This window comes from Polypterus senegalus, chromosome 1 (genome assembly GCF_016835505.1).
Source record: "Polypterus senegalus isolate Bchr_013 chromosome 1, ASM1683550v1, whole genome shotgun sequence".
Taxonomy (NCBI): Eukaryota; Metazoa; Chordata; class Cladistia; order Polypteriformes; family Polypteridae; genus Polypterus; species Polypterus senegalus.
In genome coordinates this window covers 229,791,281-229,816,191 of record NC_053154.1, presented here as the reverse complement: position 1 = coordinate 229,816,191, position 24,911 = coordinate 229,791,281, and the positions used below count along the sequence as shown (strand labels likewise).

Genomic DNA, 24,911 nt, shown 5'->3' with positions numbered 1-24,911 from the left:
GAAATGTATGCATTTCAAATGACAATTCATTATTTACCATATACAATTCCAGACACCTAACTCCCAGATAAAGAGACTTCAGCTCACTTTTGTGGTCTGGTTTGACTTCAGCTGCCTCGTTGGTGTTTGGGATAGCAGGCTGCTGGCTGCTTGCTGCTTGTGCTGATTGACACATTTGTAAAACAAAGACACTGGTAAGGAGGTGCGAGGGAATTTGAAATGGCCCAGCATTACGAATATTTTTGTAAGTTTCAGGGATTCTAGTGTTAAGGTTATACCTGGTATTGATCACAAATAGCTCAATGAATATAAGAAATATGTGGATATTTAAGCCTGGTCACGGAACATCTAGTCAAAAGCCAAAAGACTACCTTGTGTGTTCCGCTGAAAATGACCTGCAGTCGTCATCCTCTCCCACTGAAGAAATGAACAATGATTGTTTTGTTCTAATGGCTTCTCTTTGGGCTGGATTTTTATGCATAAATGATTACACCACAATTTAAACTGGAAGCAAAAGTTGTGCTAATATAAATACAGTGGTATCTTGGTATACGTCCTTAATCCATTCCAGATCCTTGGACTTATACCAAACAGGACTTATACCAAACGAATTTTTCCCATAAGAAATAATGGGAAAATGATTAATTCGTTCCCATGAAAAAAAAATCCTATTGTTATTGGCATATTATACATTGATGGGGTTGTATAAAATAATTTAAACACTGCTTAATACTAAAATACATAAATACAAAAGCAATTAGATGAAATAAATGAAAATGACTTGTCCGATAACAATGAGTTTAATTTTACTGCACAACAAAAGAGAGCTTTACAGCTCTTCCAAAGGAGCCTCTTCAGGCGATTGTGAAGCACTGCCGTTGTTCTTCTTCTGGCAGTCTTCAATCCAAATCCCTAAAGCAGATTCCATCTAGACTACTGCCTTATTACATCCACTTACAACTCGTTTTGCACCCTGGTTAAAAGGACTCTGCGGCCGTAGATCTTATATTCCTTTCCTATTTTTTAAATAAAAAGAATTGTAGCCTTCAACAAATCCAAAACGTTTACTTTTTCGGCAATCATTAACATCTTCCGTTTGGACTTGGGCACGGCCCCTGAAGCAGTAGCAGATCGTTTTGGAGCCATAATGAAGGGCTTGACTATGCACAAAGATAAACACTATAGAGCACAAAATTTAACTCTACACAGCGAAACACGTTGATGCTGAATTAGCGAGACGAGACTTCCTGGTTAACACTGCATTCAGCACGCAGGAACTTAACTGCGTACTCTGATTGGTTAGCTTCTCAATCATCCGCCAATAGCGTCCCTTGTATGAAATCAACTGGGCAAACCAACTGAGGAAGCATGTACAGGAAGTAAAAGACACATTGTCCACAGAACCCGCGAAGCAGCGAAAAATCAGCGTTATATATTTAGTTATGCTTTCATATAAAATCCACGATAGAGTGAAGCTGCGAAAGTCGAAGCGTGATATAGCGATGGATTACTGTACTTTTTTACTTTTTGAAGGCGTGCGCCCGGTTTACCACACGTGTTGTTCTAGCACACGAGTCGTATTCCAAACAAAGGTCGTATACCAAGCAAAATATTTCGCCTCTAAACAGGACGTATACCAAGTTGGACTTATTCCAAAGCAGACGTATACCGAGGTACCACTGTATATATACTTTTCTACCATATTTCTTTTGTCTCTTATAGAAGGGGTAAACATACAGGTTCAAATATGTGCTGCATTTCTAAAAAGAACTAATTTTCAGGGAGCAAGCGCCCCCTGCTGGACATAGCATTAAAAAAAATTGCAGTGGATTGGCCTTGTGATTAACTTTTGTTTGGGTGACAGCCGTGCAATGGGTGTCACTCTTAAAATTAAATACAAATTAATTATTAGTTTAACTGCAAAATCTATTTAATATGTACTGAGCTTCTCTTAGCCCCCATATTTACTATTTAGGTTGTGCAAATGGCTCATCAAGTTTTGTGCAATGTATACAAATTTACTAGTAAATGTTTACTTCCACCCTTAGAAATTCACTAACTTATTTAGTACGAATAGATCTGAAGCTGAATAATTGTTTACTTGCTGTCCTACTAGTGAGCTGCACTACATCAACTACTTTCTGTATAAGTGGTGCTGAATGCTAAAAACCCAGTGTAAAAATATAAAAATGCTGTTGCTGAGTGAATATGGCTAGGTATATACTAACATAACCTTACCTTTTGAGTTAATAATTAATTTTTAGTACCAAATCATTTACAATTCTTTGCTAATGAATGGTCATTAATATTTAGTTTTAGAGCCATAATCTCTTTCTGAACTCTCTCATTTCATCATAGATAATGGGCCCATTGTCTCTGGTCTATGGAATGACCCATTTAAAAACACAACTGTTCTAAAAGTTGCATTTTCCAAAGAAATAAAGTTTATTTTAACTATATTAACTGAATAATATATTAAAAGACTATTCTAGTAATCAAACAACAATTCCAAATACCTCTAAACGTTTGCCATCTTCATCATACACCGACATTGTCACCTCTACATTTTTAGGTGTTGTTTTGCTCCCTTTGTCAAAATCTCCTTGCACCAGGGTGACATAAATATCATTTCGTACATCACCTAGAAATAAAAAACAAAATACTCAATGGAAAGCAAACATAAACTTAAAACATACTTTACAGAATATTTTTCATCATAACTGCATTTTTTTAGGAACAATCACACAATGCTCCAGTCCCTTACCTGGGAGGTCAATCCCAAATGGAACATTAAAGTAATTAATCAAGAAAGCAAGAATCTTCTTTAAATATTTCTTTTTTTTTTTTGGAAAAGCAGAGCAATACTTTTTAATGTTACTGCTTACACAATATATTTTTACTTTATTTTAGAATGCATCTCTGTAGAGTAGTAATTAACAACCTTTCAACATCCTTCTGCTCTCTAAAAAATGTTTGATTTATGTCCAAACATTCTACAAAAGTAATATCACTTTTGAAAAGAATAAAGTCAAATTTTCAATTTCTGAACTACAAATTTAACTGTACATATACAGTACTGCGGGTGAACAAATGTAATTTAAAAAAAACTAAGCTTTTATCTCAATGTAAAAAATTTTTATATAAATTAAGCAATTTACCTTTATAAATTGCAGTGATCTTGTAAATGTGTTACCCTGTGAAGCTTAGGCACTTAAATGACAATGTGGTTGTTGGGGTATCCTGCAAAGCATCAAGTACCACTAGGAAATGATACATGACCAATGATTGAGATTTGTGGGAACTGGAGACCCACATGAAGCAACAGGTGCTAGCGCACCAATAAGCAAAGGAACATGGTCGACTAGTTTTGTCCCCTGATAATACCTGCACTGCATGTCAAAAACAGATGTGCTGCACAGTTAAAATTTTTGCACTACTTCCAGGATCACCAGCAGAAGAGATGGGGTGAGTGTATGTCTCATTATGTCTTGTTTTTTTATTTTTTTAAATTCTTCTGAACTGTAGTCGTGATATCTTTCACTTGGATGTTATAGATTGCATTGAGTAAGTAAAGGTATAAAAAATATTGTTTGTGTGTTTTCATTTAAGGCTGTAAAGCAAATAAAAAAATGGGAATATTTCGAAGGGGGTGATTCTTTTCTAAAGTTGGCATACTAACACGAGTACACATAAGTAATGTGGCTATATCCTGAACCAAATTAATCCATATTAAAAGTTGAAATAGTCCTTATCAATATAAGTAATTAAAAATGTTAGATGTTTTACAGTTTCTTTATAATCTGAACTACACTATTGTCTCTAGTTTTAAACCATGTTCTTTGAAATACTCAGCCATAATAAGGAGATGAAAGCATTAGTGGTACTATGCATATTTATGTCAAGCCAAATTTATAATTATACAAGATCAAAGTAAAAATGATTCCAAAGACTTGGCTGTGCACTATTTTTATCCAGTTCATATTTCAAATCAGGCATTCAAGTATTTAGTATGTCCACTACATTACATTAGGCTTAAATTAAAAATAACTGTTGTATAGTGGCGGTAATGTGCCACTTTAAACAATAGGCAAATGTATAAAATTATATCTTTGCTTCTTTTATATTTAGATCACTTTTATAGAAAAAATTGAAGTAGTAAAAACTGACCAGGCATAATAATTTCTGGGAAACCCATTTTCCTTGCAACTGCTGTAGATCGATCCACAAGATGTGGAAAATCCTTTCTTATTTGATGAATATCTCCAGGAAGCAACTTCAAAGTTACCCATAGACCTGACAATATAAAAGTAGGAAAATTAAAACCTAAAATCTAGAATTATGTTTTCATTGTAGTATTTTTGAGAAACAGAATTCAGTCACCTTCTGAATCAAGTTCATGTGTCTATGTGCAAAATGTATGGTAAACATAAATACATACATAAATGTGTTCAAAAACATACATGATTTATGATCAATATTTATTAAATATATTTTAATTATAGATTAGTGCAAATCAAATATTTAAATATAAAAAAATAACACATAAGACCACTCCCCAAACTGTACTAAAACAATACTGTCCCCACAAACACACATAAAAACATACCTTGATATCATTTTAAATAAGTTGCATATACTACTATCAATTACAGATACTGCAGCCAGTGTCTCAAACTTCGAACTCCATGTCATTAATCTTTCAAAGTAAGTCAACACTTTACAATTACAACAATAAGGTATGTTAACAAAGGTCTCAGACAGTTATTTGATTTACAATGTTATGAACTTCTTTGATTTAATCTTACTGAGTAGCCTTGTCTACTGACCCGATCAACTAACACACTGGTCATTTTTATGGAACCTGCTTTCACCTACTGTGTACCAGTCTTTATATATGTTCCAAAATACATAAAGCCTTGATTAATCATTGTAGATGTCCCATGGTGTTTGCCAAAGGCTCACAATATACGCTGATCACTCTATAACCTTTTAACCTGTAGTGTCACAAATGTGTAAGAAGAGATGAAATTACAGCAAGAAAAAACACCTTATAATATCTGTACAATCCTGAACAAAGGAAAGAAGGCTTATCATTCATTCCTTGATTGTAATGAGCATGTCTACAAATGGTTGCTCAAGCAAAAATTCATTTTCTATCTGGTGTAAAGTTAAAAAAAAAAAAAAAAAAATAATGCACTAAGTAGAACATGCCCTTAAATTATTCTGGTGTATTATATGCAAGCAAAAGAAAACTTTCTTTCACCTTTTTATATAAAGAATCCACATTATTTTACTAAGGCAATGATTTAGAAATAATGGGTTAATATTTATTTTTAATAATTACCTTGCCCTTTATGATTCACCTCCTTGGCAGCAATGACCTTGTTTATAACAGTCTGAAGAAAATCACTTTCTCCAGCCACCCTGGGTGAAAAAAGACATGATAAGTTCCATCTGTCTTTTCAGCTGATATTTACCAGTGTAAACCTGGAGTAGGTTGATCAAAAAAAAATAACATCAAGCAGAAACGTGGCATAACACACTGGATAGTACTATCAAGAAAGAAAATAAAGGTAATGCAAATATAGTTACAGAGATAACTGTATGTTATTAACACACAAGACAAAGAATGGAAAGCAAGTGAGGCAGATACACATTTTACAAACTACAGAATGTCTTATAATATACTATAAATCTTTTGCATCTAAAAGAAATCAAGAACACTTTTGTTCTTTCTTACTGTATACAGTATGTGCATAATGAGTAAGTTAGTATAGGGCTGAACAAGCTGTACTATTACAAGTCAACTGGCTCACACAGGTATCTTCTCTACAGCCACTTCCACCCCTGGCATACTAAAAACTCTCTGCCTCTCTCACAGTTTCTTGGATTCTACCACATCTACAGTACAGTTTCTTCAATGATAGGATACCTTTGTCATATTGTGGACATGGCAACAATCATGTCAGGAGTAGACCTCATAACATCCACTCTAAGAGAAAGCCCTAATAATTAATCCAGTGTCCAGCTGGTCCTCCCAATTCCACTCTAACGCTTTATTTCTCCCATAGGTCATCAAGTACAATTTCCCAGTTTTGAATTATGATCCTTCCACAGGAGCCTTTTTTTCCTAAGCCACCATTGGTCAACCACCTAACCTAAGCAAATTTCTCAACATCGGCTCATTTCACAGAGGAGAGAAACACTCCTCACCGGGCACCATGAGCTGTAACAGGAACCACTGTGTCACTTGCAGATATGTCACCAACAATACACTTGTAGCTGCTCCCTCTGGTAAATTAATATTAAACAACAAGCTTCTTACCTGTCTAAAAATTTGATTTACTGCAATTCTTGTAGGAAGTGTGCAGCTATTTACATAGGTGAAGCAGGACTAGCAAACTGATTCAGGGAGCCAGTTCAAGCAGTTAAAATTAAAGACCTTGCAAATTCTACTGTAGAAAAGGGCTTCAAAGACAGTTTTCAAAGAAAAACAAAAGCAGCTATGCTTACTCTCAATCCAGCATTGCATATTTCTCCAGGTCTTCTCTTATGGCAGCTTGTTCATACCTACACTCACCTTTTCTTCTTTCATCTAACCTCACAATGTTCCTTCCTTTTTCTTTTATATGTTACCTGCTCTTTCCTTTTCAGTTGCACACCTGATAAAGTCTTTATAGCCGAAATGTTGTGCCTTTATCCTTCTTTCCTTTTCAGGGTGGAAATCATCTTTACCTATTTTTTCCAAATAAGAAGTCTGTATTGTGTTTCTGAACAATGGCACCAGACCAAGCCATGGTCCACTGTTCTTATGACTATACTTGCTGTATAATAAAAATATACAGTAAACCTTTGATGGAGTAACATATTCTAGGTATTTAAACAGCATACTTGGATGGTGGCCTGTGTCCATTATTTGAAGCCACTCTGTGATCATGAACATGACAATATTATATCAATAGCGATACAAATTTCTGGTGTCATGAAATTCAGTGGGTTATTCCCAGGAGCTTATGGAAAATGTTATGGAAATAAAACAGGAAGCTGGATTCACCTGCTTTCACGGTTTAGTAAAAATGTGGCATAAAAATATAAATGTTTTGTTAACATTTTGCTTATGAATTTATTTAAAATAAATCTACTACAGCCTTCATCCCATCCTGGACGATCACTTTGCTGTTGCTTGGGAGGGAGGTTTTGGATTAGTGTACCCTAGGGATGCTTAGAACAAGGGTTATCAAGAGCTTTAGTCTTCTGGTAGGGTCTTCCAAGGCAAATAAGCTTGGTCTGACAACTCACAAAGATCCTCACAAACAAACAAATTGAAATGAAAATTGTATCCTGCCCAGAATAGTGTTATCAAGCCTGGGGGTAGCATTCACCGCCAAGTGCCTGGTAGTCAGGAATTCCACTTAACCTGGCCTTGTTTTGCCATAAACAGCAATGTTGAGCCATCTTGTGGGCTCACAACCTGCAAGAAAAAGGGTCAGGTGCAATAACAGTTTAGTTGGTAGATATACGCAGAAAAGACCTAGATGGACTAGAACCTGGCAACGGAGGTTGGCTTTTGGAACTTAGAACACTTCTCTGATGGGGAAGGTGGCTGAGCTGGTGCAAGAGCTGGAAAAGTTTCAGCTAGATCTAATTGGTATCGAGCCTCAGATGGGTGTTCGGATTCTCACAAGGACCCTGCTGAGAGCTATGCAATTGAAGCTTTTCCCAGTGGATGAGACCATTGCTTCAATTAGGGTTGCACAGTATACTGGTACTGGAAAAGAACTGAAAAACCCACATTTTAAAACTGTATGGTGCCAGCATTTCTTTCCAGTACCAGAAGTAAACATTAGCTTTTCTCTCAATCATTCCCCCACTTCCAGTCTACATTCATTACTGCAGTAGTGGAAAAATGTTTGTCTTGTGGGCTTCACAAAACAATACTACACAGTTCGATATGAGTGGAACTTCTCAGGAGACAAACTGCTACGACATAATCTGAACTTCACAAGAAACCCAGAACCATTGCTTTCATGTGATCTGGACCTTGTGGCTATCAAGAGGGAAGTGGTGCATAGTGAGACATGATGGCGCCACACACAAGGAAGGTGAGCAATTATTCTGTACATCAGGGACGCTAGAGTAATACAAGAAATTTTGGCGTCATCCATCATTTGCTTTGTAAATATCTGCTTACAGTACTAAATTACAAAATTTTGTATTATCATTGATCTAGTAAGTCAAGGAGAGAAAAACACTGAGTTGGTTGTGCATATGCACCAAATACAGTCGCGATCAAAAGTTTAATCATATTTTGCATGGTTGGATCTTAACAAGGTTCCAAGTAGAGCTTCAACATGCAACAAGAAGAAATGGGAGTGAGACAAAACATATTTTGAGCATGCAATTTAATGAAAACAACGATTAAACTGAAACAGGCTGTTTTATAGCTGATCAAAAGTTTAGGACCACACCTCCAAAAAAACCCGTAAACCCCCCTAAAACAGAAATCAAACTTCCAAACATGAACTCAGTACTGAGTAGCTCCACCGTTATTGTTGATCACTTCAAAAATTTGTTGCGGCATGCTTGATGCAAGCGTTTCCATGAGGTGAGTGGGAACATTTCTCCAAGTGGTGAAGACGGCCACACGAAGGGCATCTACTGTCTGGAACTGTTGTCCACTTTTGTAAACTTCCCTTGCCATCCATCCCCAAAGGTTCTCAGTTGGATTTAGATCAGGGTAACAAGCAGGATGGGCCAAAAGAGTAATGTTATTCTCCTGGAAGAAGTCCCTTGTCCTGCGGGCATTGTGTACTGTAGCGTTGTCCTGTTGAAAAACCCAGACGAGGGCCCTCAGTCATGAGGAATGCTCTCTGCAACATCTGGACATAGCCAGCGGCCGTTTGACGCCCCCTGCACTTCCTGAAGCTCCATTGTTCCACTGAAGGAAAAAGCACCCCAGACCATTATGGCGTCCCCTCCACTGTGGCAAATAGAAAACATCTCAGGTGGGATCTGCTTGTCATGCCAGTAACGTTGGAAACCATCAGGACCATCAAGGTTAAATTTTTTCTCATTAGAGAATAAAACTTTCTTCCACCTTTGAATGTCCCATGTTTGGTGCTCACTTGCAAAGTCCAAACGAGCAGTTCTGTGGCATTCAAGGAGACGAGGTCTTTGAAGACGTTTTTTGTTTTTGAAGCCCTTCAGTCACAGATGCCGTCTGCTGGTTATGGGGCTGCAGTCAGCACCAGTAACGGCCTTAATTTGGGTCGAGCATCATCCAGTGTCTTGACGGACAGCCAATTGGATCCTCCGGCTCAGTGCTGGTGAAATTTTTTTGGGTCTTCCACTTGACTTTTTTGTTCCATAACCCTCAGGATCATTTAAGAAATTCCAAATGACTGTCTTACTGTGTCCCACCTCAGCAGCAATGGCGCGCTGTGAGAGACCCTGCTTATGCAGTTCAACAACCCGACCAGGTTACAAAAGGGAGAGTTTTTTTGCCTTTGCCATCAGAACGTGTGACTACCTGACAGAAAATGACAATGAATCCACATCTTTGCACAGATTTGGCCTTTTAAAAGCATGTGGTCCTAAAATTTTGATCAGCTGTAAAACAGCCTGTTTCAATTTAATCGTTATTTTCAATTAATTGAATGCTCAAAAAATGTTTTGTCTCACTCCCATTTCTTCTTGTTGCATGTTGAAGCTCTACTTGGAACCTTGTTAAGACCCAACCATGCAAAATATGATTTTTTTGCCATTTTTCAAATGGTCTTAAACTTTTGATCGGGACTGTATATGTTTGCAGATTTTACGTGGCCCCCATTGGGTGGGGGTGGGATTGCTTGGGAAGGGGGTTGTCAGGTGATATCCTTAAAAGGGTGTCATCCACTGACTCGGTAGTCTTTCTTGGTGACTTCAATGCTGTTTCCTGAAGTGATGGAGATACGTGGAAGGAAGTGATTGCAAGAAACGGCCTACCAGATCTAAACTACACTAGAACAGTGAGTTGTTATTGAATTTCTGTGCTAGTTACGGATTATCCAAAACACCATGTTCAAACACAAGGAGGCTTATAAGTGTATCTGGTACAAGAGCACCTAGGGTCAAAGGTTGATAGTAGACTTTGTAGCTGTGTCAGACCTAATATCATGAGCTGGATTAGAAGGAAGGGGGATAGGCTGGATAGACTGGGTAAGACTAGACTAGCACTTAGCATGCACTGGGAACATCTGAATGAGGCTTCCATTTGTGATGGGTCCAATTCCTTCCTTCAAGAAAACTGCTCACAAGTTCAGTAACATCAGGGATATTAAGCCCATAAGAACCCTATTCGACACATCAGTTGAGGAAGCTGCTCCTAAAAGCTGTGGTCTTAGGGTTCATGTCAAATTGAATTAGGTGGTCTTCAGGGAAATGCTCTCTATGGGTTCTCCTAACTCACTTGAAAGGTACCAACAAGCTACAGGACAATTTCAAAAGTAGTTGTAAAAGCAAAAGCTTGAGCATGGGAGGAAATTTTGAATGGCCATGGAGAAAGACTATTGGATGACCCAGAGGTTATTCTGGAAAACTATTTGACTACTGAGACTGGGAAGACATGACCTTGCCCAGACTATGCTAAGGACAGATGGAGAGGCACTGACCTCTTCTAGGAAAATTGTCAAGAAGTGGGTGGATAAGATCCAAATGGAGATGTTAGGTTAGCAGGGTTAACACATCTATTCAATGTCGCAAGGCAGGCAGATAAAGCACCATTGGACTGGCATGCTATATTTACATATTTAAGTATTAATACAGCTTTATTTAGCTTTTGATCATAATAATTCAGGTAGTGTTGCCGTGCTTCATGCCTATATTATTAAAAAAAATTGTTTCAGAGTAACATCATTTAAGGAACTTTACTAAAGTCAGTCAAATATTGGGTTTCATGGGCACTGAGAAATTGATTCATGCTTTTATTACTTCATGATTGTATTATTAAAACTCCTTGTTCTAAAGCCTTAGCAAAACCAGTCTGTCTACAGTATGCTGCAACTGGTGCAAAATGCTACTGCAAGACTCCTCACCTGGTGTAAATCCTCTGTTTACATCACCACTATTTTATCCTCATTACATTGGCTGCAAGTTAGTTATAGGATCCAGTTTAAGATCCCACTATTAACTTATAAAACTCTGAATGGTCTGTCTCCAGTATATGTTAAAGATATGTTGAACATCTATCATACAGGCTCTCTTAGATCATCTGACCAGTGCTTACTCATCATCTCACACCTGTAAATTAAAAACAAAAGTGGACAGATCCTTCTCTGTTATTGGCCGCCAAACTCTGGAATGGCCTCTCCCTTGATATTATAACATCTAATTCTGCTACTACTTTCAAATCTCAATTAAAATATTTTATTTTAAGCATTTCTTTCTTGTTAGCTAATTTTTATATATGTTTATCATGTGTTTTATTTATGTTTTTTTATGAGAGCTTGCTAATTTTATTTCCTTTTTGATTACTTTTCTAGTTTTATAGGAACTGTTTTTTTTTTTTTTGTTCTTATGTGCATATAATTTGAAAAGAGCTGTATAAATAAGGTAATAATAATAGTAAATATTATTAATATTACTAAGTAATGTGAACAGAGGTTGTGTTCCAACTACAAAGGGTTCACAATCTGCAGCCAGGGTGTTAGTGGGAAAACTCTGTCTAACGTTTGTGTCTTAGATACTGGAGGAACAATATGGATTCCACCCTTGATGTGGAACAGAAGACCAGCTCTTTTTCCTGATAAAGTTGCTGGAGGATGCATGGGAGTATGAGAAATAAGACTAGTGTAAGTGTTACAGTTTTACAAAAAGCATGATGGTGTTCTTCAGTATGTATTGCGAGAGGTGGTGCAGGAAAATAACGTAACATGGCTGATTTTGTGTGTTATTAATTCCCTATATGAAACACTGTGACAGTCAGAATACTTGGTGTTAAGTCAAATTCGTTCATTGTCTGTGTCAGACTCCATCAAGGATGTGTCTTGTCACTGCTCCTGTTTGTGGTTTTCAAGGACAAGACATTTAGGTGCAGTAAAAGATGTGAGGTTGTAAAGTTGGAGAAATACACAAGTGATCCACTGCCGAGTGTGAAGCAGAAAAGGTGATAATCCACAACCCCAAGTCTGAGGTCATGTCTCTCTCTCTCACGTAAAAGAATGGATTACTCTTGTTCCTTATAGAAGAAGTTCAATTACCTCAGGATCTTGTTGACAACTGATGGAAGAAAGGAAAGCAAGATCAAGAAGCAGACTGAAGTTTAAGCAGCTGTTCTGCAAGCATTGTACTGGTCCATAATGGTGAAGCAGGAGCGAAGTCTAAAGGTAAAACTCTACGTTTACTGATCAATGCACATCCCTGTCCTCACCTATGTTTTTGAGCTAAGGTTGCAAGAATAAGTGGCAGAAGTGAGGCTTCCTTGCTGACGAACACTCCATGAAAGAGTGGGAAGCTCAGCAATTTACTAGAGCTACAGAAAAATAACAATAATTCTTATTTTACAATTATATGGCACTGTTCTCACTATTCAAAGTGCTCTCCACACAGGGAGTACCCAGGATGTGAACCCATGATCTCCTAACTGCAAGGAAGCAGCACTACCACTATGGCACCTGCATTTATTATTTCGGAAAGAGAGTAGCCAGTTGAGGTGGTTTGGGCATATCATAAGGATGTCCCCAGAGGACTCTCCCAAAGATGTTTCGGGCATGTCCTACTGGGCAAAAACCCTGCGGCAGATCCAGAATACAATGGAAGAACTATATCTCTCGGCTGGCTTGAGAATCTCTGGGAATCCCCAGGAAAAGCTATAATATGTAGCTGGTCACAGGGAAGTCTGGGTTGACCTGCATCCCCTGCTGCTACCATGACCTTCACCAGGAGAAGTGGTTTCTGAGGAACAATTTTGAATTTTACCTTGTAAAAAATGTAAAACCTTAATTTAAAATTCTGAATGAGGAAAAACAAAAATATGCAGAAATAGCCTACCTTCAATAAGTAATTTGCTAAATTGATTAAATTAAATGTCAGTTTTGTTAAACGTAAAGTGTATCACACTACAAACTACAGTAATAAAAATGAAAATATTCAAAACAAATAAATTAAATTTGCCCATAACATTTTTGTGTCTAAAATGTGAAGCCTGCACTTTTATATTCAATTACACACAACTGAGAAACTGCTGGCTATTTTGTGATTATGATGAGTAAAATATTCTATAAGGTTAAAACTTATATTAAACCTAATATTAAAAAAGGATAAAATAACGCTCATTTAAAATGTCCAATGAAATTTCAGACATCAATTCTAATTACTGATTAATTATTCTAACTGATAAAGGTAGACACAAGCTGACACTAGATGTGCATTTTAAAGCTAAGTGTAAATGTAATTCAGCTAAATTATATGCTGATACAGTTTTTTATGTGAAATGAACATTGCGGGCTGTATTTAACATGTTCTGAATACAGATAAAGTGGGCCAATTTGAAAAGAGGCAAGGACCAGATGCAGCCTGAAGGCCATAATTTTGACACCCCGTGCGAATATAGATATATATCATATATATATATATATATATATATATATATATATAGATAGATATATAGATATATAGATATATATATATAGATATATAGATATATAGATATATATATATAGATATATATATATATATATATATATATAGATATATATAGATAGATATACATACATAAATAAACATATATATATATTTATATATATGGGTAGACAAAAAACATCACAAAGATCATAAAAACAAACAAGAAGAATGCTAAGAACATACAACATCCTGACTTCTCTACATGCTTTCTTTTCTCATTACATTATTAGCACTTACGGCTGAAAAGGAATGAAATGCTGCTTATCCTCATCATCTACTTTTCCAGTAATAATGTCTGTTACATCCATAACTAGAAGGAAGAACAATTTAAAATCAAACAATTTTGAAACAACAATAGCACAGACTCTTAAAGTGACACTTGCATTAACATTTACCATTTTAAACATTATAAAAAGCAGCGTATTTCTAGAGCTTTTCCAGTGTACATTTGTTCACATGTTAAATGTAATCTTAAAAATAGTTACTTTAGCAATAAATCATTCTCTACAAACTCAGTAAATCATTTTCATGAACTCACACTGGATTGTGTGTAACTCTATCATTTATTTTTGTATTTAAATTTAATCTCTTCACTGAACTTTCGGATAACATTTTTTCAACTATCCAAGGACAGACAATATACACATAAAAATAAACTTAACTTTACTACAATAATACATAACACTAATATTGCAAAAGCACCAATACCATAATAACAAGTACTTACTCCATTTTCAAAAACAAATGTATCTTAAATAAGCAATAAATCCTAATAAGACACAGTGAAAAATGTTTTCAAATTTAAAATAGGGAAGAATTAACAAATCTATAAATCATTAACAATAACAAAGAGTTAAAAATTAGCGTATAATGCATGTGAATTCTCCAAATAGAAAATTGCAGTCATTTTGCATTTCTTGGCCAAAGTAATAAGTATCTAACTTAAACTATTCCATCAAATGTAAGATGAATAATCTTTCTCAAAAACAACAGCATTTAAGCATTGCCTTTCAGTCAGTTTCTTCTCTCATCTACTGAGACTATGCAAAGAGCATGCATAACTTTGTTTGCATCTGAGGCTTCCTTTAATTAATGCAATCTGAATATATGGCCTATGTATGTAAGTGCAACTGATATTAACAATTATTATACGAGGGTGTGTGAACCTCAAGAGGTGATAGTGACATAAGGGTAACAGCAAATCGGTGTTTCTCTTTTTTATATGCAAAACTAAAGGATAACTTTAATTGCTGCAAACAAGTATCAGTAACTCCAAAAAAAAAAAAAAAAACAGAAACTCTCTTTTCTCTGCAACTTTACCAAAAAGAATACAATATAAACAAATAAAGTTACTTATTCATTGCTTTTGCAAACTGGTTCCTTTATAAATTTAAAGAATATATACAAGCATATTGGAAACATTGAGTTTTTTAATTTTTCCTTTTATGTGCCAAAAAATATCAAAGTCGCACATCCCTAAAAACTAAACTGCTGCCTAGAAAAAGATAATGATTAAAAATTAATTAAAGAAAAATCAAACAAATAAAACATGCTTTACAACACTTCAATAGTCCATAATTTGAAGTGTGGTGAAAATTAAAACCACGATGGTATTAAAAAAAGTAAAAAAATACACACAATTTATAAATACCTGCCACACCAAATGGTCGCCGTAATCCTGATGTAAGTTTGCGGGTATTGTTATCCCTCAGCTCCATTCTTCCCACTCTCACGATCTGACAAACAAAACTTATTTTCTCTCTCTTAAGATCCTTGCTTCCAAGATCCTAAAAAAATATTTTAAAATTGTTAAAAATGGAAAACAATACACAACAATACCATAACACTTAAATACTGTTTCTTTAAATATTGTTTTTCTAGGTGATACAAAGGTGTAGTGGTTAGCATTACATCCACACAGATCTAGCACCTTGGGTTAGAATTCTACCCCAGGTCATTCTCTTTGAGGAGTCTGAATATTCTCAATCTGCCTGTGTCATCCAAGTTAAGTTAACTGGTGATTCTAAATTGGATGAGTGTGCTCAAGAATGGGCCCTGTAATGGACTGGCAACCTGTCAGGAAATGTTTCTGCCTTGCACAGGATAGGTAATATCCTCCCAAACCCCAAAATTGGATTAAGTAGGTTTGAGACTGTCATGTATTTTTTTAATTTTAAAAGCAATTTATATTGGTCATTCATACCAGGAAAGAATTTAGGTCTCCACAAGTAACTTTGCTTAGACATAAGCAAGACATATGTCCACTAATGCTGCTTTAAGGAGTGCACGATGAAATGTCACAGACTAAGTGAGTAGTGGTGATATAAAAAGTAAGATATTTAAACCAACACAGGCTTCATTGCGGTCAAAGTTTAAGGTTTGAATAATGTTTTTTTTTTGCACTTCAGATTTATAATCAGCATTAGAAAAGTTGAAAAGTAATACAAATCATGAAAAGAATCCTGCTATTAAAAGCACTAAAAACACGCGCAAAAATATGTATACAAAAAAGTTTTAGGGGCACCAGATGCCAAAGAAAGACAAGTTTTTGTAGAAAAGGGAAGACATAGCATTAATGTATGCGTAGTAAGGTCAGACATGCGGCAATGCCATTCTTGTCAACAACACAATTATCAATAACTCCAGAAAAAATGCCAGGCATCAAATGTATTAAAATGAACCAAGAACAATAGAAATACAATAAAAAAAAAAAACAAATACAGTGACTGAAAAGCAGTAATAGTTCACCTCCATCACTGATCTTTCTGTTTCTATCATCTACTGTACAAAAAAAAATAAAAATATTTGTTATCTATATTATGCTAGAATGTCTCACTTCACACATGGAAATAAGTTACTAAGTAGTGTGGTAGAGAATAGTGCTTAGGTATGTGTCATTTTGGAGAAATTGTGTGAATAGGTTTGACAAGTTGTTAGGCTGAATTTTCTGTTCTATTCAAAATTGTTTAATTGGAAAACTGAAATAGTAAATTGTTTTAAACAGAACCTCTTGAGCTACAGCAGCCGGTGAAAACAGTTAGTCTGTAACAGTTGGCCAGTAGTAGAGATAACATTTATTAAAGGCAGACAATTAGCTTAAAATTTTCAATGCATGTTTAATGTAATATATTCACCCACAAAGTCTTATTCTCGTTGGATGTAGAAAAAACATTTGATATGGTTGAATGGAACTACCTTTTCACCATATTGGAGAAATTTGGGTTTGGCCGAAACATTTGTGAATGGATCAAACTACCGTACAGCAGTCCAGAAGTTTCAGTTTGTATTAACAATATTAATTCAGACAACTTCAAATTAGAACATGGTACAAGACAAGGATGTCCCTTTTCACCACTGCTTTTTGCAATTGCCATTGAGCCACTGGCAATTCACTGTTGAAATGCTTATGAGATAAAGGGCAAGGACTTGATCAGAAAATTTTTCTATATGCAGAGGATACGGTACTGTATATATCCACTCCACAAAAAACTGTGCCTGCAGTCCTAACAGCACAAACAAAGTTTCAAAAGATTTCTGGTCTCAGAATTAATTTGAACAAAAGTTTGCTCTTTCCAGTGAATTCTCAAGCACACAATATTAGATTTGACACCTTCCCTTTTATCATCGCAGATCAGTTTAAATACCTAGGGTGTAAACATCACAAATAAACATAAAGCTCTTTATCAACAAAATTTGGTGTCTGCTTAGAAAAAATTAAGCAAGACTTGCATAGATGGTCTATCCTCCATCTCACATTAGCTGGAAGAATTAACATTGTCAAGATTAATATCTTTCCTAAGTTTCATTTTCTATTCAAAACATTCTAAAATACATCAATACATAATTTTTTTAAGGAATCAGATTCAACCATAACCTCATTTATTTGGAATTCAAAACATTCACATATCCGAAGGGCGACCCTACAAAGACCTAAGGCAGAAGGTAACATGTTTCTACTTAACTTTCAGTTTTATTACTCGGCGGCGAATATACAAGCTATAAAAACCTGGACATTGACACAAATAGATGAATAGACACAGGCTTGGTCTGCAATAGAAATACTATCCTGCAGTAATTCTTTATATTCCTTGCTTTGTAACCCAATAAGTACAAGTCATCACTAATATTACTAACAACCCAATTGTTCTTCACTTGCTCAGAATTTGGAACCAATGTAGGAAGTATTTTACGACAGAGAAGCTTTTATCTGTGGCATCTCTGCACAAAAGCCACCTTTTTTACCCTCTAAAACGTATGCAGTTTTTAATATCTGGAAAAGATCTGTACATAGAAAATGTCTTTGCATCCTACAAACAATTACACTCCGAATTTAACTTTCCAGCAACACATTTCTTTTACTAACTTCAAATTACAAACTTTATTAAAAAAAACCTGCCCAATTTCTCTCACCTACCTCTATTCCAGAAAAAATATTGATCAATCTTGAGGACTCAGACAGCATTTCCATAAAGCTATTTTAAAGTCCCTTCCTTTCAAAAATTGCAGGGTACAGTGGGAAAACGATCTCTCACTCCAAATCTCAGAAAAAGAGTGGAAGGTAGCAATGCACAGAATTCACTCAAACACTATATGCGCCAAGCATACAATTATTCAACTTAAAATTATATATCGAGCTTATCCCTCTCATTTTAAATTTTTGAAAATATTTCCAGGGCAAGATCCAGCCTACAAATGTTTCAATCAAGTTTCAGCCTAATTGGGCCTGCACCAAATTAACAAATAACATCATTTTAGACCAAAATCTTTAAATGCCTTTCAGACAGACTTGATGTCACAATCCCTCTTAACCCATTAACAGCTGTGTTTTGTTTATTTCCAGATGGGCCTAAAGTGGAGAAGGACAAACTATAATTGCCTTTACTTCACTATTAGCACGTAGACTTCTTGCTCAGCTGAAAAAATGCTAACCCACCGCTTTTAACGTCCGTGGGTAACTGATGTTATATATTATCTAAAATTGGAAAAAATCAAATGCTCACTTAGACGATCTGTACAAAACTTTTTCAATAAATGGCAGAATCTAATCAATAATTAGAATAAGCATTTAAATTGAGGAAGCGGATTCTCTCCCCTCTTTTTTAAACTTTCAAAACTTTACCACTCTATTATATGTGCAAACTAAATAGTTTTAGTTAATTTAGTTAAACATCGCCACCAAACCCTTGCATAAATTTTGCTTTGCTTATACTTCAGATACTTCAACGTAACCTTAAATGTAAGCAAAGCTATATCTGCTGTTTGGGTGTTTCTCAGGTTAAAAAAAAAACAAAAACCAGCCATTATCATTAGCGATAAATAATGATAATAAGGAAGAATTATTTAATACTTACGTAAAGAAACTCACAAAACAACCTCTACTACACTCAGTTATTACATTTGCAAAGCAACCAAGACTCTCAGTGCCTCAATTTAAAAATGAGTGTGCTCAGTGGAATAATCTGCTCTTAATGTCTGCATGTTGATGTGTACACAACTATTGTGCTATTAACAACAAAGAAAAAAAATGATGACAATAAAAATAGGATAAAATTAGAAAACGATTCTTCTTTGAGCATGTCTCACTGCACATATGTAGAGATTCCAGTGTTTGTGAAGGATTGTGTTTTCAACTGACAACATTTTTAAAGCTATAGTTTTCACTTGTGTAAATACAGAAAAAAATACAGAAAGTAAAAATATTTTGCATATGTCTTTTGTTGATAAAATATTAAGGTCATGATTCTGAGGAGACCAGCAAGTAAGAAGAAGTTTTTGCTACCATGCACATATGACAATAAACTTGAAGTGCAAACATAATTATCTGAACTTGAGCAATACAGTGTGATTGCTTCTTCCTTGGCTACTTTAGCACAAAAAGGCTTCAGTCAACATTATATACCAGTGTGTTCAATTAAGAGCTATTTAGTGCATATTCAAGATTTGTAGATAAGAAAATTAAAATATTAATCTGTGATAAAGCTGAAACATTATTTTTTTAAATGAACCTACCTCTAACACTTGAAAGCTTTGCTAAGATAGGTATTTATGCCAGTTGCCAAGAATTACTATTAGGCTGCAGTATTTTTTTAAATTGAAATTCCAATGTTTTAAATGAATTTATACCTACTCTTGGCTAGACATTAAAAACATTAACAAATATCATTCATTTTAATAAATATTAGCACAAATAATACATTTATCTTTCTTAAATAAAAACTATAACATTTCATTTAGCATGACTTATAATTGCATTGTTCTCTTATTGCTGAAAACCTAGCAATCTTCTTTTATTTCTAAAAAAAGAATGAGATTTCCAGGCTGCTGTCAGGAACTGTTTCAATCAGCAGGAAAGTGGAGGTAAGGCTGTTAAAATACATTCTTTTGAGTGGAATAAACAAAAGGGAAAAAAATGTTACTCATCTTAGTCCAGGGCACAGGGACAACAGTTTAAACAAAAATGCCAACACATCCCTTTTCCCTGCCACCTATTCCAACTCCTCCAGGGCTGAGGTGTTGCCAGACCACTTGACAAATAAAATTTATACAGGAAATCCTGGGTCTACCCTGTGGTCTACTCTAGTTTGTACATGTCCAGAACACATCTAGAACACAACCACAGCAAGGTGCCAAAGAGGCATTCTAATCAGAAGCATAAACCACCTCAACTGGCTCCTTTTGATGCAGATGAGCAAAGGCGCTACTTTGAGCTCTGCACTCACCATCCTTTCTTAAGGTAAGTCTAGTCAACCCACAAAGCAAACTCATTTCTGCTGCCACCATCTGTGATCTAGTTCTTTAAATTACAATGCAAACCTGTGACCATAGGTGAGGACATGAACAAAGATCGACTGGAGAAGTGAGAGCTTTGCCTTTCAGTTCAGCTCCCTCTTCACCATGACTGACGGGTACAACATTCACATGACTGCAGACACTGCTTCAATCTGCCTGTCAATCTTCAGCTTCAGTCTTTCCTTGCTCATGAACAAGACCCTGAGATACTTATAGTCCACTGTTTGAGTCAGCCTGGAGATGAAGTATAAACAAGCCAGTTTAAATAAACTGGTCTGCTTAAGATATTGGCTGAATCTAACAGTCAGAAAATCAATAATGTTTCATTTTTCATTTTAAAGATCACATTTTATTGACAAAACCAATACAAGTGCTAGACTAATTTGCATTGTGATGTGGCTCAAAAAATTAAACCTACTTTGAACAGACTAATTAGCATTTTATTGTTATTTCAATGGTTTATGTCACATAAAACTTCTCAATGAACTAACTAGAATAATTTAAAATGCCTACTCAATTGAAATATTTCAAAATGACTGAAAATCAATTTGCATTTAAGGATAAGTATTTCTAACAATTAGCACTGTAAATTTGTATACGTACATATTTTTTCAGTTATCACTGATTTGCTGCCAGAAAGCTCTTTGTGCTGGAACATGTTGTATTTTATAAACAGCCACTATTACTATTTTCTACCTCTTGAATTTTAAGTTGACCATTTCTCTTGTACTCAGTAAGGAACACATAACATGAGCCAACATCAAATACAAGTACTTGGGTGGTGGAATCAACTTTGATATAGGTACCAAAAAGCAGTAATGAAGCAACCCTAGTTTAAATTAAAAAAAAAATAAAAAACAAAAATAGGAAATTGATGGTCTGTAATGTTTTGGTGTTGCATAATGACGGACCACAATAAACTACCTAATACATTAATGTTATACACAGTTTTTCTTTTTTACAGTACACTGAATCACCCTGTTTTGAAAGTTGCAACATGGTACCTGCAGTACAGTACACACCCTAATGAAAAAAGATAAAATTAAATGCCTGGAAAAGAACTATTAAATTCAATTAAATAAAATGGATATGATGTAAATATTTTTCATTTTATTATGATGCATTTGGAAAAAAGAGTGAAACACCTGAACTGGCTGTGTTGAAAAAGGCAAGCTAATAAACAAAATGAGAATAAATGCCCGACAATGGCAAACAGATTTATAGTTTGAATCTTGTAAGATGTCCAATGGTTGCTCCAAACCCTAACCCTAAACTGTTGCAAACTCACTAAAAATCAAATGCCTTGTCTCTCCTACTGGTCCCTTAACAGTCTTTAGTGAGGAATGACCTTTACTGGATTAACACTAGAATCCCTGAAGCCTGCAAAAAAAGTCATAATGCCACCTTAAATTACATCACACCTCTTCATCAGTGTCTTTGTTTTGCAAATCTGTCAATCAGCACAAGTAGCCTGCAGCCTACTATAACCCCCTAAACCCCCACCGATACAGATTAAGTTCTCCCAGCTCAAGTCTGTTTATCTGAGAGTGAGGTGCCTTGAGTTATATAAGGTAAATAAAACAATTATTCGGAATACATACATTTCATGAGTGTTCTGTTTCCACAACAATCTGGGTAAATGTTGGATGACAGGAAATGCGAGGCAATACATGTTTAACACATAACTTATTGAAAATTTTTTTTCCATGTCATAGTAATAATGATGTGAAGTGTATACTGTAATGTGTGAAGATGTTAGTCCAAATATCAAATAAACACTTTCACAAAAGGTATAACAAAACAAGTGTGCATTTATTCAAGAATATAAGCAATGAAAAGGAAATCATTCAATTTACATGCTGCTGTCAATGAGTAAAAACCCAAGCCCAAATATTAAATGACAGAAAGCCGACATGTCTGTTTGGCTCGTGCACAGGTAAGAACTGTTGTCTCATAATCAAGAGGTTGCAAGTTCAAGTCCAAGCTCTTCCTATTTTGAGTAGTGCTTTGCTATTATTATTGCTACTATAATATAATAAAAACTATATTTGACTTGAGTCTGTTATAACCAGTGTAAATTTTGGCTACTTGTAAAAGTATTTTTTTTTAATTCAGTTTTATTCTGTCAGTGACGTTCACGTGATACAACGAACTTGCCTCACTCTCTCTGAGTCAATGGCGTTTATCTCCATTCTTTTCACAAGAGCAGCAATGACCACAGTTGATGCTGTGGTTGATGCCTACTCAAAACTATTTGTTGTACTATAACATGGAAAAAGTTTTTGTTTTAGTTATGTGTTTCTTGCCTCAAGTTTCCTGTCACACAAGATTTACCCAGATCGTTGTAGAACCCGAACACAAATAAAATTTATGTATTCCAAATAACAATTTATTATTTACACTACACAATTCAAAGCACCTCACTCCCAGATAAACAGATTTGAGCTAGGAGAACTTCAGCTGTGACGGTGGGGGATGGGATAACAGGCTGCTTGTGCTGATTGACACGTATGCAAAACAAAGACACTGGTAAGGAGGTGCGAGGGAATTTGAAATGGCCTAGCATTACTACTTTTTGTGTGGTCTCAGGGATTATACTGTTAAGGGTTTCATTTAAGACAATAATCCCCTGTACCGGAAGGAATTCCTTAACAGTCAAATTATTCTTCTGTTAACTTCCCACAGCTACATGTCGCTGAACATGTTCTTCTGCATGTGAAATGCATTTAAAAGGTAGATTTTGTTTTAACTTCATATTTTTTTCTTCTTAGCTTTGAGGCTAATATCTTATTTTAAGATGGAGTACTTACTGTAAAAACAGATCGGAGATTGTTGAGCCGATCTATATCTTTTGGCAATCCTGAACTGGACCATCGCACTAGGTAATTTTCACTAAAAGTAGAAGACATTAAAGAGTTAATATACCTCATATAAAATAAATCAACCAAACTATCAATTATCATAGTAAACATAGTAGAGACAAAACTAACCAGTGGAGCCTCTAGTTGAAAAAACAGATCTTGCAAGTATGTCCTTAAAGATGTAAATTAGACCCGTGCAGTGTTTGAAAGGTATATTGGCCCATTCCTCAATACAGAAGTAAGCGTGTCCCTTTATATTTCTAAGATGTCTTGCATAAATTGCTTGCTTTTTTTAGACTCGTTTGGGGACACATTAATACTCCATGACAAAGCTTCTTTTGAGCTCTAGAATGCACCATAATTCTGATATAACCCAACAGAAAGGCACTAACATATCTAAACAATCATATTATCAACAAATATCATATATACATAAACTTGTCTGGAGGTCAAAATATCCTATAATTTTAGGCATACAATATTTGTATTACTTATATGTTACATATCCTTTAAAATGTTTAGAATTGACAAGCCTGCTTTACTAAATGACAAATCCTCACATCTGCAAAAACATTTATATTCTTATGTAAATGTCACTGATAACAGGACCATTCCCCTTATCCATCGTTTGATTATTTTTTTTCCCCCCAAACACAGCAATTAAATGTAAATACCTAATGAATCTAGATTCCACTGGATCATATAGAGACATAAGCACTTCAGCATCTTCTCCAATCTTGCACACAACATTCTTCAAGGTGACAAATAATGCAAATGAAGGTGTTGATGCAAATTTGGCTTGTCTTGTCAGATCAATATTTTGCTTCTGAGACTGTAACAGAATAGACAAATTATGCAAAACATAGGAACATTTGCAGTTAAACTAGATATACAGATCACATTAGCCATCAAATTAAATTTTTTTCTTGCATTTAATGCTGTACAAATTAAGTAAAAAAACAAAGGCAGCAGTTTTGCTGTCTTGAGTTTTTTTTTTTTCATTCAAAACAACAGAAATCTACTTAATTCTAGACAGAAATGCCTACGACCTGGAACAATATTAACATCTGCAGACAAAATATGACTAAAAACCCAAAAGTGAAAAGAACAGACAATAAAAAGTATTCAAATGAATAACATCAAAGATATCAATTTCTACTCCCGGTGGTATAGCCAAAGGTCAGTATCATGTATGTCCATTTTATATTAGGGCTCAGCAACGTTTGATAGAATGCTGTAACACTGTTTTAATTTTTCAAAATGAAAGAATTTCTATAGATTAATTAAAAATAACCCTACTCCTATGCTACAAGCAAAATAAACATAAATAATTAACACAAAAAAGTGAAAAGAAGAGTCCTACTGTCTAAGATTTCTTTATAAAGCAATAATCATCAAATGCATTTTAAGTTAAATAATGTAAATAGATTCACAGCATAGTTAATGCATGCTTTGTAAAACACTTGTGTGACTAACACAGATTCATACTTTCAGTAAGAAAAATAAGAATTACGAACTTGCTCTCTTTTCTAATGTACAGATTTAACAGATTGGCTATCGGTCATGTTGCAGCAAAATTAAATGTAATATTAAAACATGCAG

The 24,911-nt window shown here is 35.1% G+C and overlaps 1 protein-coding gene across 1 annotated transcript in view; it reads right to left on the bottom strand.

Moving 5' to 3' along the window:
* Positions 1-24,911, bottom strand: part of dock1 (dedicator of cytokinesis 1) — a 710,521-nt gene that overhangs the window by 626,030 nt on the left and 59,580 nt on the right. Inside the window, exons 9-15 of the mRNA XM_039774569.1 lie at positions 23,984-24,141; positions 23,259-23,340; positions 15,311-15,446; positions 13,897-13,969; positions 5,345-5,424; positions 4,168-4,293; positions 2,517-2,641 (exon numbers count right to left, since the gene is read on the bottom strand). Coding sequence (XP_039630503.1) covers positions 2,517-2,641; positions 4,168-4,293; positions 5,345-5,424; positions 13,897-13,969; positions 15,311-15,446; positions 23,259-23,340; positions 23,984-24,141 — 780 coding nt within the window. The remainder of the gene's footprint in view (positions 1-2,516; positions 2,642-4,167; positions 4,294-5,344; positions 5,425-13,896; positions 13,970-15,310; positions 15,447-23,258; positions 23,341-23,983; positions 24,142-24,911) is intronic.